This window comes from Erythrolamprus reginae, chromosome 8 (genome assembly GCF_031021105.1).
Source record: "Erythrolamprus reginae isolate rEryReg1 chromosome 8, rEryReg1.hap1, whole genome shotgun sequence".
In the NCBI taxonomy this organism is placed as follows: domain Eukaryota; kingdom Metazoa; phylum Chordata; class Lepidosauria; order Squamata; family Dipsadidae; genus Erythrolamprus; species Erythrolamprus reginae.
The window spans coordinates 1,805,800-1,823,253 of record NC_091957.1 but is presented as its reverse complement, the minus strand read 5'-3'; the positions used below and the strand labels follow the sequence as shown (position 1 = coordinate 1,823,253).

The 17,454-nt window shown below is 42.6% G+C and overlaps 1 protein-coding gene across 11 annotated transcripts in view; it reads left to right on the top strand.

Annotated features, from left to right (window-relative positions):
- Positions 1–17,454, top strand: part of FNBP1 (formin binding protein 1) — an 83,223-nt gene that overhangs the window by 46,701 nt on the left and 19,068 nt on the right. For 4 of the 11 annotated variants that reach the window (XM_070758641.1, XM_070758640.1, XM_070758639.1 and 1 more), the window contains exons 7-10: positions 5,099–5,227; positions 7,566–7,712; positions 10,366–10,560; positions 15,331–15,513. In XM_070758641.1, the coding sequence (XP_070614742.1) occupies positions 5,099–5,227; positions 7,566–7,712; positions 10,366–10,560; positions 15,331–15,513 (654 nt within the window). The remainder of the gene's footprint in view (positions 1–5,098; positions 5,228–7,565; positions 7,713–10,365; positions 10,561–15,330; positions 15,514–17,454) is intronic. The other 7 variants (XM_070758649.1, XM_070758648.1, XM_070758647.1 and 4 more) reach the window with 2 other exon arrangements.

Sequence of the window (17,454 nt, the reverse complement as noted above, 5' to 3'; positions counted from 1 at the left end):
ATTTGGAATAATACTGTGTCCAATTGTGGAGACCTCGCCTACAAAACGATATTGACAAAATTGAACGGGTCCAAAGACGGGCTACAAAATTGGTGGAGGGTCTTCAGCATAAAACGTATCAGGAAAGACTTCATGAACTCCATCTGCATAGTCTGGAGGACAGAAGGGAAAGGGGGGGACACAATTGAAACATTTAAATGTGTGAAAGGGTTCAATAAGGTTCAGAAGGGGAAGTGTTTTTAATAGGAAAGTGAACCCAAGAACAAGGGGGGCACAATCTGAAGTTAGTTGGGGGAAAGATCAGAAGCCACGGGAGAAAAAATTATTTCACTGAAAGAGGGGTAGATGCTTGGAACAAACTCCCAGCTGACGTGGTTGGTAAATCCACAGGAACTGAATTGAAACCTGCCTGGGATAAACATAGATCCACCCTAAGATAAAATACAGGAAATAGTATCAGGGCAGACTAGATGGACCAGGAGGTCTTTTTCTGCTGTCAATCTTCTAGGTTTGTAGGAGGAAATTCCTGCAGAGGAATTGTACGGAAATGGATAGGTTAACGTTAAAAATACAGGACAAAGAAGTCACAGAATAGCTTTGGAGCTTGTTTTACCAATGGTTAACAAAGGCAGAAATTAGAAACTGAAATAATATAAGTAATGGATGTTACTACTACTATTACCTGTCTCTCCCCCCCCCAATAAGACTTCCACTGATAATAAGCCCAATCAATAATAAGCCCAATAAGTCAAATGCTTATTTCAAGGTTCAAAAAAAATATAAGAAAGAGTCTTATTTTTGGCGAAATGTGATACTATCCATTTGTAAATTGACTCAAACAATATTATTATCATATCACCACCACCATCATCATCATCATCATTACTGCTACTACTACTATTACTACTTAAATTTATAGGCCGCCCTTTTCTTGATGGATTCAGGGCAGAAACAAAGATACAAAATTTAAAGCCCCAAATGTTAAAAAAAAACATTAAAAAACATCCATCCATAACTCACCCATAACTACTAGCAGTTCTAACTACGTCTGAAAAAGTTCCCAAAGCAACTCGTGTTCTCTTGTGCCAGATTTCTCTTTGCAAAGTTTATTGCGCTAGATTTCAACCTGCAGGGATTCATTTTTAAAGCTTACTTCTCCCATTCTGTCTCTGAATTTCTCAATAATAATAATAATAATAATAATAATAATAATAATAATAATAATAATACAATAATAATAAATATACTCTGCAGAAACGCTTAATCCCAAACTCTCAGGACCAAACAACATTTGGTTATTTTTCCTCTTGTATCTGAAACCATCCCACTTCCCAATAGGAGGGTCTCTCTTTTAAATCATGTATTTGTTTAAATGCTCCCAACCAAGCCCCAAGGGAAGCCCTTGATCTAAAACGAGAGGGGGAAATGTTTCCCTTTCCGTATCAGGCAATCACATCGGGTTTAAATAAATAAAGAAGATGATTCATTCTTCTGCAGCCCAGCAAAACCCAGCCTCGGTGGGTGTGGGGAAGGGCGAATTAAGCTCCATGGAAAGTACAGAGAACATTTATTTTTCCTCATGGGTGGTCCCTCCACTGTCCCCATGTACACCTGTCTACACAATTGCAAACACCACCTCCCAAATTGTATTGTGAAGCCCCACAAAGAGATGATTATCTTGAATGATCACTCGGATTGGTGTTTTTTACGAAGAGCCCAGGGGGATGAAAGCAAATTGCTTTTATTAATTAAAAAAGGGGGGATGCGTGCAGAGGAAACAACAATGCAAAGCAAGACCCCCACCCCCGAATCAAATTTACAGCCGCTCTCCAAGGGTTAAGACCACTGCATAAGTAGTCACGACCACAAGGTGTATTGTGGGGGATTTCTACGGCTAAGCAAGGCGATTGTTCAGGGAGTCAGAAGGAATTCACTGTGTGACCAGTGCAGTCAGGCGGTAGGGAAAGCGAGTAGGATGCTTGGCTGCATAGCTAGAGGTATAACAAGCAGGAAGAGGGAGATTGTGATCCCCTTATATAGAGCGCTGGGGAGACCCCATTTGGAATAATACTGTGTTCAGTTCTGGAGAACTCACCTGCAAAAAGAGATGGATCAAATTGAACGGGTCCAAAGACGGGCTACAAAAATGGTGGAAGGTCTTAAGCATAAAACTGATCAGGAAAGACTTCATGAACTCCATCTGTATAGTCTGGAGGACAGAAGGGAAAGGGGGGACATGACTGAAACACTTAAATACGTACAAGAGTTACATACAAATCCTAATTGCTGTAATAGTTATTGTAATAAATTTAATTACAAATAATTGTAATAATTTTAATAGTTATTGTAATGTAATAATTATTCTGCAGTCTATATCCTGTATTCTGCATGAGTTTAAAAAAAGGCAAAACTTTACAACAAAGCAACCCAGAATTGGCAGCTAGCAGTTCTCCAAATTGCCAGAACAGCAAAACTAAATGGCATTTGATCTCAGTGGTGTGTGCAAACTCACTGATAAAGTACACCAGGGCGTGTTGGGTCCCTTTTATCAAATGCCAGTCCTTTCCAGCCCTCTCATTGTACGTATGTAGGTATGATAATTTTGGGTGTCTCCGATGCCCAGCAGAATTGAGACATAACTGCCTTGCTGGACGCAAGTCCAAAAGTTGAATAATAATAATAATAATAATAATAATAATAATAATAATAATAATAATAACAACAACAACAACAACAACAAAACAACAACAACAAACAAAACAACATTATTATTATTATTATTATTATTATTATTATTATTATTATTATTAAACCTCCTTTAATCCCGTTTATTTTTGAACAGAACTTGGCGTCTCTTGTTCTCCTGCTTCTTTCCTTGTTTATCTTTCTCGGACGCACAGCTGGTTTGGCAACACTACAATGGGAGGATCACACACACAAACACACAAACCAAACAAGGGGGAAAAATCGTTTCTGACTTTGAGCTGGAAATCCAATTTCAGCAGGAGCCCAGAGATGGTTTTGGATTGTTATTCTTTGCAGATCAGCTGTGCTTCTTCAAAACACAATGGCTACTCACCCATGGCTTTGCTTGGCTGGGGGAGATACTTCATAGGGTTGAGGGGGAAATAAACTCTATTTATTGACACTTTTTCCTCCTTATCCCACCCCCCTCTTCCTCTTCCTCTTCTTCCTCCTCTTCTCTTTGTCCTCCTCCCTTCCTTCTCTCTTCCTCTGTTTCTTCCTCCTATTTCTCTTCTTTTTTCCTTCTCCCACCCTGATCTTTCGCTTCTTCCTCCTTCCTCCCCCCTCCTCTTCTCTTCTTCTTCCTCCCTTCCTTCTCTCTTCTTTTCTTCCTCTCCTACTTCCCTTCTTTCTTCTCTCCTCCTCCTCCTCCTCCTCTTCTTATTCCATTTTTTCTTATTCTCCTCTTCCTCCTTCCTTCCTTCCTTCCTTCCCTCCCTCCCTCCCTCCCTCCTCCCTTGGGGTTGAATGCAACCTTAAGCAGCACAGGATTTTCCCAGCCCTCCCTCTTCCCCAAATCCCACCAAATAAGGACTGACTGAAGAAGACCCAAACGCTCCCCCTCCCTGGGGAATTCCCCCCCCCCTCCGCTTTCTTTCTTTCTTTTTTTAATAACAAACCAAAACAAAAGGGGGAATTCTTTGGACGAGCCAAGGCTGGCATTCTGCACGCGGGCAGGGGCGCCCTCTTCACCCTCAGCATTCCTCCCCAGCGATCCTTCCCAAACTGCAGGCTGCCACATCTGGGCTGCAAGTGGGGGCCGGGTTCCAGGGTGGGGTAGGTAGGTGGGTGGGAAGCAACAGGCATTTGATGGGAAGCAGATGAGAGGGAGGGCTGGAGAGGCAGCCGAGCCAGAAAGGAACAGCAGACGGTGGAAATCTGGCTAAGAGGCGGAGGTGGGCGGAGGAGCGGAGTGACAAAGGGATGGTGGATGGAAAATATTTATGCAAAAACAGCACCAGTTTGCCAGCAGGAAATAATTTAACCAATTCCTGCTTTGAAAGAGGCATGAGATGCCCTTCTGGCCACTTATTATTATTATTATTATTATTATTATTATTATTATTATTATTATTATTATTATTATTATTATTGGAATGGAATGGAATAGAATAGAACTTTATTGGCCAAGTGTGACTGGACACACAAGGAATTTGTCTTTGGTGCAGATGCTCTCAGTGGACATAAAAGAAAAAGAGGCATTCATCATGTGGTACAACACTTAATGACTGTCACAGGGGTCAAATCAGCAATGAAGAAACAATCAATATTAATAAGAATCTTAGGATACAAGCAACAAGTTACAGCCCTACAGTCCTAAGTGGGAGGAGATGGGTGATAGGAATGATGAGAAAAAACTAGTAGTAATACTAGTGCTGACTTAGTAAAAAGTCTGACAGTGTGGAGGGAATTATTTGTTTAGCAGAGTGATGGCGTTCGGGGAAAAACTGTTCTTGTGTCTAGTTGTCTTGGTGTGCAATGCACTGTAGCGACGATTTGAGGGTAGGAGTTGAAACAGTTTGTGTCCAGGATGCGAGGGGTCAGTCAATATTTTTCCTGCCCTCTTTTTGAGTCGTGCAGTATGCAGGTCCTCCATGGAAATCAGGTTGGCAGCAATTGTTTTTTCTGCTTTTCTGTTTTTTCATTATTATTATTATTATTATTATTATTATTATTATTATTATTATGTCAACACAACACAGCAAACGAGATCACTATGCTGGATTTTGTATTTCATCACCAGTCGGGCGCTTCCCTTGCACCTAGGACTACTTCAGACAAATGGTCATCCAACATCTGCTTTAAAACTTCCAGTGTTGGAGCATTCACAACTTCTGGTGGCAAGCTGTTCCACGGACTAACTGTTCTAACTGTCAGGAAATTTCTCCTTAGTTCCAAGTGGCTTCTCTCCTTGATTAGTTTCCACCCATTGCTTCCTGTTCTACCTTCAAGTGCTTTGGACAGCCTGGAAAAGAGGGTGCCCAATCTCACCGGAAACCTCCACCGAGTGTCCCGTGCATTGAAAGGTCGCTCCATCTTACCATTTCTCCTCCTCTTCCTCCTCCTCCTCCAGGCCCGCCAGCAAGCCCAGCTCCGTCACCAGATGGCTGAAGACAGCAAAGGAGAGTATCTGTCTACCTTGCAGAAATTCAACCACGAGCAACGAGAGCATTACCACACGCATATCCCCAATATCTTTCAGGTAACGGCTCTTCTCTCTTTTTGCAAATCTCGCCATTTGGGTCTCCAGAATTATTTTTGGTAGCCAGCAATAGAGTCCTCAACTTGAGACCTATATTCCGCTCAAATGTTCTGTGGCTAAGCGAGACAGGGGTGAAGGGAACTCTGCTCCATTTTGCCTCTTTTGTGTAGAGTGTATCTGTGGTTATTATTAAAAATTAATTTAAATTTTTTTTTAATTTTTTAAAATAATAACACAAAGGCATAGAAAAAACAAATATATACAATGTAATGAACAATTTGCAAAGGTAAATACAATCTGAAATGTAAATATATACATGTAAATATATAAAATGTAAAAATGGAAATGTAAGGAAATGATGAAATTGGTAAGATCTGTAAAAGAAAGAAAGATAGAGTGGTTCCTCTACTTAAGAACTTAATTCGCTCCGTGACCAGGTTCTTAAGTAGAAACGTTTGTAAGTAGAAGCAATTTTTCCCATAGGAATCAATGTAAAAGCAAATAATGCGTGCAAACCCATTAGGAAAGAAATAAAAGTTCGGAATTTGGGTGGGAGGAGGAGGAAGAAGAAGAGGAGGAGGAGGACAGTCGCTGCCGAAGGAAGAAGGTTGAGGTGAGGGGAATAAAAAAAATCCAAAACTTTAAGGCTTAAAAAAAAAAAAGAGGGACTCTGAGGTGGTGAGGAGGAGCACGAGCCTCCAATACACCTGGCACAAGGCTGCCTCCCATACACTGGCTGCTGCTGCTACCTGCTTCCCGTTCCTTCCCATGCTGAAGGGCTCCCCTCTCCTCTCGCTCGCTTTGTAGCTGGCACCTTTCCTTCGCTGAGGTGACTCCTCGGCTGCCCAGAGCGAAGGGAGCATTTCTTTTCTCTGGGCTCTGGCAGAGGTTTATTCCCTCTCCAAGCGCCCAGAGAAAGGAAAATGCTTTGTTCGCTCTGGACTGCCAAAGCATCACCAAAAGGCTCCTCTGGCAGCCCAGAAAAGCCCGAGATGGCCAGGATTAAAGGGGGAATGGCAGGAAACTGGCCGGGCCTTTGTGCCGCTCTCAAATTTCCTGGGAAATTTTTCCATTCTCGGGTTCTTAAGCAGAAAATGGTTCTTAAGAAGAGGCAAAAAAATCTTGAATACTCGGTTCTTATCTAGAAAAGTTCTTAAGTAGAGGCATTCTCAAATAGAGGTACCACTGTATTGTGGTGTATACACCTTCTTTTGTTTATATTTTGTAAAACTTAATAAAGAAAACTTTTTTTAAAAATCGATAAAATTTATTGGGGAAAAAAATAGGAACCAATTCCCCAGGGTCTGGATTTTTGATCACATGCTATGTGATAAAAAAATATATGTATATTTGATGCTAAGTGCCATTGTAACTTCCAGCTCTCACTAAATGAGGATTTACCTACCCAACTTCTCCTGCTAGTTTTGGGTCCCTCGGAATGAACTCTGGCAGGGATTCAGATTTGGGAGCGATGCAGCTGCTTGTTGTCCGAAAGAGTCCAGAGCTGTCGTTGTGTTGACCTCATTGTTTGTTGCACCGTTGTCACTCCCCACTCTGCAGCTGGAGAGGCACAACAGGGAGAGGCCCGCCTGGTGCCAGGTTGAACCAATGGGGGCTCAGCCTTTTATTTTCCCAATCTCAGAATTGGTTTTGTGACCGTTGTTTAGTTAATTCAGCTTCTCACACTTGGTGGAAAGTAGAGATCCAGTATCTCAGGGGTTGCCCCAAAGAAGAGGGAGTCAAGCTATTCTCCAAAACCCCTGAGGGTAGGACAAGAAGCAATGGGTGGAAACTAAACAAGGAGAGAAGCAACTTAGAGCTAAGGAGAAATTTCCTGATAGTTAGAACAATTGACCAGTGGAACTGCTTGCCTCTAGAAGTTGTGAATGCGCCAACACTAGAAGTTTTAAAGAAGAGGTTGGATAACCATTTGTCTGAAGTACTGTAGGGTTTCCTGCCTAAGCAGGGGGTTGGACTAGAAGACCTCCAAGATCCCTTCCAAATCTGTTGTTGTTGTTGTTGCTGTTATTATTATTATTATTATTATTATTATTATTATTATTATTATTATTATTACATAACTCTCAATATCTCTCATGGCCGAATCTAGATGGTATCTCATTTGGTCAATGGATGGACTAGAAGATCTTCAATGTCCATTCCAACTCTGTTGTTGTTGTTGTTGTTGTTGTTATTATTACTTTTAGACTTAAGTAAGGCAGAAGAATGAGGTGCTTTATTGACAAGATAGGTTTGCCCTATCGTTGCGATAATCGACAATACTTTACACAGGGCGTCCCCGGAAGATCTTTAACCTGTGGCTCTTTCCTCTTTCCAGAAAATCCAAGACATGGAAGAGAGACGGATCGTCAGAATAGGGGAATCCATGAAAACGTTTGCCGAGGTGGATCGGCAGGTGACGCCCATCATCGGGAAGTGCCTGGATGAGATCACCAAGGCGGTGGATTCCATTGACCCAAAGCACGTAAGTGGGCAGCGACCATAGTTCAGTCTCTCTACTCCATTCGTTCCAATATTCTCTCCTCTCCTCTATTCTGTTCTATGTTCTTTACTGTTCTGTTCTGTTCCACTCTATTCTATTCTCTCCATTATTCTCTTCCTCTTCTCTTCTCTTCTCTTCTCTTCCATCCTATCCTATCCTACCCTCCCTTCCCCTTCCCCTACCCTATCCTATATTCTGTTCTATATTCTTTACTGTTCTGTTCTGTTCCACTCTATTCTACTCTACTCTATTCTCTCCATTCTTCTCTTCTCTTCTATCCTACGCTCCCCTATCCTATTTTCTGTTCTATGTTCTTAACTGTTCTGTTCTACTGTACTCTATTCTCTTCTCTCCAATATTATCTTCTCTTCCATCCAATCCTATCCTATGTTCTGTTCTGTTCCACTCGACTCTATTCTCTCCAATATTCTCTTCCCTTCCCTTCTTTTCTCTTCTCAACAGCCCAAATTCAGAAAGCGGAGAAAGCAGTGAATTTGCTCTGGATATGTCTGGTTTCCGGTTTCCTGTCCAGACAGAGCCAGACCACCGTGTTGGCTTCCACCCACTGCAGTGATAGGGTGTTAGTGCCCAGGGCAAGGGATGTGGCGTGGCCTAGAGGAGATAAAGCAAAGGGTTCCAAAAAATAATAATATTAAATCAAAATAAAATCGGGAAAAGAGGAGGTAGGACATACAGGATGCAGTCTCCTTTGTTTTCTTTGTCCCTCCGGTTGGGAGCTATTCCGTTCTTAATTTCCTTTTCCTCTTCCTCCGTAAACTTTTGGGAGGGTTGCCGAGCTGGGAACACACCCGCGTGTCCGTTGCAAACAACATTGTAAGCATTTTTTTATCCCAAGCGGAGAGCAATGAGACCTCCACCCAAGCGTGAAAACTGTCTTTAGAGGCGGTCCTCGACCTACGACCATTATTTATTTATTTTTATTTAATTGGATTTATAGTCTGCGCTTCTCCAACAGGACATTTGTTAGAAGGGCACCGAAAAATAGGGATGTACAACCATTTTTCACACTTGTATCATCCCCGTAGTCACATTGTTTCATTGACGGGACCCGGAGAAGGCCAACTCTGTGGGACCTAACTGGCCGCTGGGATTTGTGCAGCAGAAGGCGGTCCCTGAGATATTCTGGTCCGGTGCCATGAAGGGCTTTATAGGTCATAACCAACACTTTGAATTGTGACCGGAAACTGATCGGCAACCAGTGCAGACTGCGGAATGTTGGTGTGACATGGGCATATTTGGGAAAGCCCATGATTGCTCTCGCAGCTGCATTCTGCACGATCTGAAGTTTCCGAACACTTTTCAAAGGTAGCCCCATGTAGAGAGTGTTACAGTAGTCGAGCCTCGAGGTGATGAGGGCATGAGTGACTGTGAGTAGTGACTCCGGGTCCAGGTAGGGCCACAACTGATGCACCAGGCAAACCTGGGCAAACGCCCCCGTCGCCACAGCTGAAAGACTTTTCTCTAATGAGAGCTGTGGATCAAGGAGGATGCCCAAGTTACAGACCCTCTCTGAAGGGGTCATTAATCCCCCCCCCAGGGTAATGGACGGACAGATGGGATTGTCCTTGGGAGGGAAAACCCACAGCCATTCCGTCTTATCAGGGTTGGGTTTGAGTCTGTTGACACCCATCCAGACCCTAACAACCTCCAGGGTTTATGTTTTATGTTTTTCACAGCATTCAAGGCTTGTGGTGTGTGGGAGAGCACTTTGGCTGATTAATAGTGCGTTTGGACAGTATTTTCCTTTTGATAAACCAACTTTGTTTACTTTACAACTGTGTGTGTGTTTGAATTTCTCCTTTGGACTTAATTGGGGGCTCGTAACGTGAAGCCCGGCATAACATAGAAACATAGAAGACTGACGGCAGAAAAAGACCTCATGGTCCATCTAGTCTGCCCTTATACTATTTCCTGTGTTTTATCTTAGGATGGATATATGTTTATCCCAGGCATGTTTAAATTCAGTGACTGTGGATTCTTCCTTCCTTCTTTCTCTTCCTTTCTTCCTTCTCTTCTTTCCTTCTTTTTCTTTCCTTCTTTCCTTCCTCTCTTCCTTCCTCATTCATAGAAACGTAGAAGATTGACAGCAGAAAAAGACCTCATGGTCCATCTCGTCTGCCCTTATACTATTTCCTGTATTTTATCTTAGGATGGATATATGTTTATCCCAGGCATGTTTAAATTCAGTGACTGTGGATTCTTCCTTCCTTCCTTCTTTCTCTTCCTTTCTTCCTTCTCTTCTTTCCTTCTTTTTCTTTCCTTCTTTCCTTCCTCTCTTCCTTCCTCATTCATAGAAACGTAGAAGATTGACAGCAGAAAAAGACCTCATGGTCCATCTCGTCTGCCCTTCTGCTATTTCCTGTATTTTGTCTTAGGATGGATCTATGTTTATCCCAGGCATGTTTAAATTCAGTGATTGTGGATTGACCAACCACATCTGCTGGAAGTTTGTTCCAAGCATCTACGACTCTTTCAGTAAAATAATATTTTCTCACGTTGCTTTTGATCTTTCCCCCAACTAACTTCAGATTGTGTCCCCTTGTTCTTGGGTTCACTTTCCTATTAAACAGTTTGTGACCCTGTTTTCTTGCCCTTGTGTGTGTGTCCCACCCAGGATTCTCAGCTGGTGATCGATGCCTTCAAATCCGGCTTTGAGCCCCCGGGGGACGTTGACTTCGAGGACTTCACCCAGCCAATCAAGCGAGCCGTTTCCGAATCGAGTCTGTCGAACTCCAAGGAGAGCAAATCCGAATCCAGATTTTCCAGCAAGTCCAAGGGCAAATTATGGCCGTTCATCAAAAAAAACAAGGTATATATATCAGGGTTTTGGTTTTTTTTATTTTTACTGTGCACACTTTTGGCCTAGTTGTTCACACTTTTTTCCTATGGTAGTTTTGCTACTTGTGAGTGTGTTTTTTTTTCCTTTGAAATCCCAGCAGTGAAGTGTGTTTTTTTTTCTTCTCTTTCTCTCTCTCTTTCTTTCTCACTTCTTCTTCTTTTTTTTTTAATTTTATTTTTAATAGAAATTAGTTTCTAAGAACTAATAGCTGATGGTCCTGTTTGAAATTTTAATGTAACAGTTTTTTTTCTTTTCATTGGCAAAGTTTGTTTGGTTTCCTTTCGATTTTGTTTTTTCCCCGATGCATTTTTTCATTTGAAATTGTGGTTCTTTTCGTTATAATTTATGTTTAGCTTTTAATGCCGAATTGATTTGAATTGGTTTAAAGTTAGTTTTGGCTCTTGTTTCAGTTGTATCTTCGCCATGGTGGTTACAGGCAGTCCTCGACTTACGACCCAAAACCGAGCCCCTGCATTTCTGTTGTTAAGTGTGACATTTGTTAAGTGAGTCTTGCCACCGTTGTTAAGTGAATTGTTGCCATCGTTAACTTAAAAATATGGTTGTTAAGTGAATTGGGCTTCCCCATTGCCTCGGCTTGTCAAAAGGTCACAAAAGGTACCGTATTTTTCAGAATATAAGACGCACCTTAGTTTTTGGGGAAAAGAAAATAGGGAAAAGAATCTGCCTACCAGGTATTGATCTGGCCAGCGTCCTTAGTCTGGTCAGCTTCAGCACATTATTTTATCCCCTGGTTACGGCTTTTAAAAAACGTTATTTGGAGAGAGTAACAATGAAAGAGCTTGCAAGCCAGTAAGAGCTGGGAACATCATTAGCCCCTGGAAAGAAACATTCGGAGCAAGTAGAGCGATGTAAAAAACCCTGCAAAGACTTAGGGCTTGGAAAACATTCTTTGCAGAGAGTAACAATGAATGAGCTTGGGTACATTCATAGCACCTGGTTAAGGCTGGTAAGAAATATCTGGAGCAAGTAAAGCAATGAAAAAAAAACCTACAGAGAGGGTTTCATCACAGAAAGTAAAAATGAAAGAGCTTGCAAGCCGGTAAAAGCTGGGAACATTGCTAGCACCTGGTTAGGGCTGAAAAGAAACTTACTCAGAGCAAGTTAGAGTAATGAAAAAAAAACTACAAAGACTTAGGGCTTGGAAAACATTTTTTGCAGAGAGTAACAATGAAAGAGCCTGCAAGATAAGAGCCGGGAAGATCGTTAGCAGCTGGTTAGGGCAGGGTGGGGCGAAACCTACATTCAGAGTATAAGACGTACCCAAATTATCAGCTTCTTTTAAGGAGGAAAGAGGTGCATCTTATACACCGAAAAATACAGTAATCACTTGACACATACACATACAACCACACACACACACACACACACATGCAGCGCCCCATCATAAATATGAGTCAGTTGGCAAGCATCTAAACTTTGGTCACATGATCGTGGGGAATGCTGCCATGGTCATAAGTGTGAAAAACAGTCGCTAAACGAACTGTTGTAAGTCAAGGACTTCCTATAATTTTTTTTCAAGACTTTCCTGCTCAATTCTAAATAATTGGTGTCCCTTCTTCTTCTTTTTTGTTATTTTTTCCCCTCCATGCCTGGCTCAGTTGCTTCTCCGGTTCCATTGCTCCAACCTTCCCCAGCTAATTTCAATCATTAGGGAAAAAACAGAAAAACCCAATTTCTCCACGGTTCATTTGGGGTTGGAAGACCTCATAAGCATCTTCATTAGAGCTTCGCCCTTCTCGGTCCAACCAGGAAACATGATTTTTATTTCCTCAACCTGCATGATCAATCTTTCCGCTAAACATTTGCTCCGCTGTCTATATCAATTTTTGGGTGGCTGGCATTCTGCAAAGAAGCTGATGGATCACAGTTGTGGGTCCTTCAATCCGTGGCCGTGGCGCTTGAAAACGTGGGAAAAGTGAGAAGAAGACCAATGGGTCCTTCAATCCTTCCTTGTCCATGGAGCTTGAAAACGTGGGAAAATTGAGAAGAAAACCATCTCTAGCTTTCGTATCTCATTGGTGGTTGGGACAGTATCTACAGGTGCTTCTTGGCAAGTGTTTTGGGGCAGGGTAGCAAATGTTTGGGATGAGTAGACCTAACTCTCTTCCACATGCATCAGCTTCTCCTTTTCACCACCAGCATGATCAACGCATGAACGAGGCATGCTCTTGGGTTCTTCATCTTGTGTTGGGTTGACCCCACTTTTTTGCCCTCCTGCGTTGGTTAAGCCTACAGGTTGGGTGTAGTAGGATGAGTTTGGACAACTGGTCCTCATATATGTCACTTTGACCTTCACTTGATTGATGCTTGGTTGGTTGCATCTCCATCCTTCGATGTCCACCAACGGTGTTCTTTAAAACAATACAAGGATATCCCACCCTCATCCTTCTAAGCCAAGAGAATTCATAGTTCCAGAGAATATTCTCAGAATTCTCAAAAAAGACCAATTGTTGTTTGGGGAAAAAAAATCTGGGAACGGAAGTCTAACATCTGAAGTCCATCCCTTCCGAATCCCAGAATTTCCAGCCATGGGGAATTTGGGGAGTTGACATTCACTCCTGTGGGGATGGAAACCTTCAGGAACTTTCATGACCCAACTAGGTAACACCATCATTGCTAGAAAAGAGCTAGCTTCTACCCGGTGCTTCTAACACTGTTGATCCCAATAGCAGTAGCACTTATAGAGTGGCGCCTCTACTTACGAACTTAATTCATTCCATGACCAGGTTCTTAAGTAGAGAAGTTTGTAAGAAGAAGCCATTTTTCCCATACGAATCAATGTAAAAGAAAATAATGCGTGCGACTGGGGAAACCACAGGGTTGGTGGAGGCCCTGTTTCCTCCCAGGAGGTTCCTAGAGAGGCCCCACAGAGGTTTCTCCTCACCTTTTCTGGCCTTGTTTCCTCCCAGGAGATTCCTAGAGAGGCCCCACAGAGTCTTCTTCGTGCCTTTTCCGGCCTTGTTTCCTCCCAAGAGATTCCTAGAGAGGCCCCACGCAGGCTTCTCCTCACCTTTTCTGGCCTTGTTTCTTCCCAGAAGGTTCCTAGAGAGGCCCCACAGAGGCTTCTCCCTGCCTTTTCCGGTTACAGTTTCGGAGGCTCGGGTTTGTAAATGGAAAATGGTTCTTGAGAAGAGGCAAAAAAATCTTGAACACCCAGTTCTTATCTAGAAAGGTTCGCAAGTAGAGGTGTTCTTAGGTAGAGGTACCACTGTATATCGCTTTGTAGTGTTTTTACAGCTGTCTCTAAGCAGTTGATGGAGTCAGCCTATTGCCCCCAACAATCTGGGTCCTCACTTTATTGACCTCGGAAAGATGGAAGCTGGTTAGGATTGAATTCCTGGCACTGAGGAGTGAGTGAGTTAGCCTGCAATGCTGCATTCTAATCTGATGTTACCCAGTTGGGTCACGACAGGTCTGCAAGAAAAGAGCCAAGCTAGGAGCTACCAGATATATAAACAGCGAGCAAGGCTACACCCCCTAGCGCTGATGTTGTTACCTAGTTGGGTCAAGAAACACCTGCAAGAAAAACCACCAATAATAATAATAATTTAATAATAATAATTTATTAGATTTGTATGCCGCCCCTCTCCAAAGACTCGGGGCGGCTCACAACAACAATAAAAACAATATTACAAAGAAACAAATCTAATATTGAAAACATCTAAAACCCCATCATTTAAAAACCATGCAGCACACGCATACCAAACATAAAATATAAAAGCCTGGGGGAGGTTATTATTATTATTATTATTATTTATTAGATTTGTATGCCGCCCCTCTCCGAAGACTCGGGTGTCTCAGTTCCCCCATGCCTGGCGATACAGGTGGGTCTTAAGAAATTTGCGAAAGACAGGGAGGGTGGGGGCAGTTCTAATCTCTGGGGGGAGTTGATTCCAGAGGGCCGGGGCCGCCACAGAGAAGGCTCTTCCCCTGGGCCCCGCCAAACAACATTGTTTAGTTGACGGGACCCGGAGAAGGCCAACTCTGTGGGACCTGATCGGCCGCTGGGATTCATGTAGTAGAAGGCGGTCCCGGAGGTATTCTCGTCTGATGCCATGTAGGAGAGTACCAAAGATACCAAGCTGAGAGAGTACAAAAGATTCATTCAATTCTGACCTCATTCTTTCCTATCCCTACTTCCTTTTTTTTTAATTTAATCCCCTAATTGGGAGTGGAAGATGGGCCACCTTCTTTTTCTTAGTTCCACCTTAGCGTCTCGTTCTGCATGCCGCATGCATCTTCTTAACCACAAAACCCACCAAAACTGCTTTTTAATCCTGCTTTCCTTTTGGGGAAAACCCCCTTTCCGATTCTTCTTCCCCTCCTCTCGTTTTCTTTCTCTCTCCCCCCCCCTGCCCCCTCCCCCTTTGCTTTCCTGATTTTAAAAAGAAAAAAAGAAAACCCCATGACGTCAACAATTTAAAAATTTTATTTTTGCCTTTCCTTTGCCTACGTTCGTGGCATTTCTGGGGAGAGAATTCTTCCGAAATTTGATTTCAGCAGGTTTGGGGTTATTTTTCCCCCCACTTCTCTGTTTTAATTTTCCTTTTGGTGCTTGTAGATTTGTTTGGCTTTTTTTCCCGTGTGCGTGTGTGTGTGCTTTATTTATGATTTATTTGATTCCAGGTTTGGTTTCTTTGAACCTTTTGATTTCATTGTGTTGTTGTTTGTTTTGTTTTCTTTTTTAATTCTATCACTTCCTCCATCTCTTATACGTAGCTTATGTCCCTTTTAACACCCCCCTATCAGCCTCCTCCTCTTCCCCCTTCCTCTACCTCGCCTTCTGCTCTTCCAAATGGCCCACAGTCCCCAAAGCAGCCAAAGGAACCCCTCTCCCATCGCTTCAACGAGTTCATGACCTCCAAACCCAAAATCCACTGCTTCAGGAGCCTAAAGCGCGGGGTAAGTTCTGTTGGGTGTCTCTGTCGGCTTTCCTCTTACCTCTTCCATTGCACGTGGGGACGTTTGGGGAAATCAAGGGTTATGTCCACATCCCTCTTCCTTCCTTGTAGAAGGGCCATAGTGTGTGTTTGTGTTTGTGTGTAAGACCCGTAGCTCGGCGGTGAGATGCCGAGAATTAGAAGTTGGCACGGAGTCAAAAACCTCCACGGGGAAACCACACACAAAAAAAGTCACACAGACCTTTGTCTATGGGAAAGGATACACTGCCCTGGTGAAGCCACGCCTGGAATCCTGCATCCATTGGTGGTCACCACTGGTAGAAAAAATACATTGAGACTCTAGAAAGAGTGCAGAGAAGATCAACTAAGACGATTAAGATAAAAACATAGGAAGGACGGTTGCAGGAATTGGGTAGATGTCTAGTTTAATGAAAAGAAGGACCAGAGGAGACAGGATAGCAGCCTTACAGTATCTCAGGGGTTGCCCCAAAGAAGAAGGAGTCAAGCTATTCTCCAAAGCACCCGAGGGTAGAACAAGAAGCAATGGGTGGAAACTAAACAAGGAGAGAAGCAACTTAGAACTAAGGAGGAATTTCCTGACAGTCAGAACAATTAAGCAGTGGAACAGCTTGCCTCCAGAAGTGGTGAATAGATAGATAGATAGATAGATAGATAGATAGATAGATAGATAGATAGATAGATAGATAGATAGATTTTATTGGCCAAGTGTGATTGGACACACAAGGAATTTGTCTTGGTGCATATGCTCTCAGCGTACATAAAATAAAATATACATTTGTCAAGAATCATGTGGTACGACACTTAATGATTGTCATAGGGGTCAAATAAGCAATGAAGAAGCAATATTAATAAAAAATCTTAGGATATAAGGAACAAGTTACAGTCATAAAGTCAAAATGGGAGGAAATGGGTGATAGGAATGATGACAAAAACTAGGAGAATAGAAGTGCAGATTTAGTAGAAAGTCTGACAGTGTTGAGGAAATTATTTGTTTAGTAGAGTGATGGCGTTCCGGAAAAAAAAATGATCCAACACTAGAAGTTTTAAAGAAGATGTTGGATAACTATTTCTCTGAAGTTGTGTAGGGTCTCCTGCTTAAGCAGGGGGTTGGACTAGAAGACCTCCAAGGTCCCTTCCAACACTACAATTCTGTATTTGTCCCTGGCTTTTTCCAACCATGGGTACCCAAATACTGCAGGAGGCCTAATTCCCAACCTTGGGGAATGACACTCTGGGTTTTGCAAGCTAGGATTAAAAAAGTCAAGACTGTCTCGATTTACAAAAACAACACGGTGTTTTTTGGTGGGGACCAGAAGGAAAAAACCCAACAAACTGGATCCCTCTATCCTGCAAATTATTTACTTGCAACATCAGTCACGTCCCAGGAGAAGAAGAATATTAAACCTAAAGGGACATTTTCTTGACATATTAATTAACGAGTGATTGGACTAGAAGACCTCCAAGGTCCTTTCAGAAGAGAAGGATTTAGGGGTCGTGATTTCTGACAGTCTCCAAATGGGTGAACAGTGCGGTCAGGCGGTAGGGAAAGCGAGTAGGATGCTTGGCTGCATAGCTAAAGGTATAACAAGCAGGAAGAGGGAGATTGTGATCCCGCTGTTTAGAGCGCTGGTGAGACCACATTTGGAATAATACTGTGTTCAGTTTTGGAGACCTCACCTCCAAAAAGATATTGACAAAATTGAACGGGTCCAAAGATGGGCTACAAGAATGGTGGAAGGTCTTAAGCATAAAACTTAAAACAGGAAAGACTTCATAACCTCAATCTGTAGAGTCTGGAGGACAGAAGGGAAAGAGGGGACATGATTGAAACATTTAAATATGTTAAAGGGTTAAATCAAGTGTTTTTAAATAGGAAAGTGAAACCAAGAACAAGGGGGCACAATCTGAGGTTAGTTGGGGG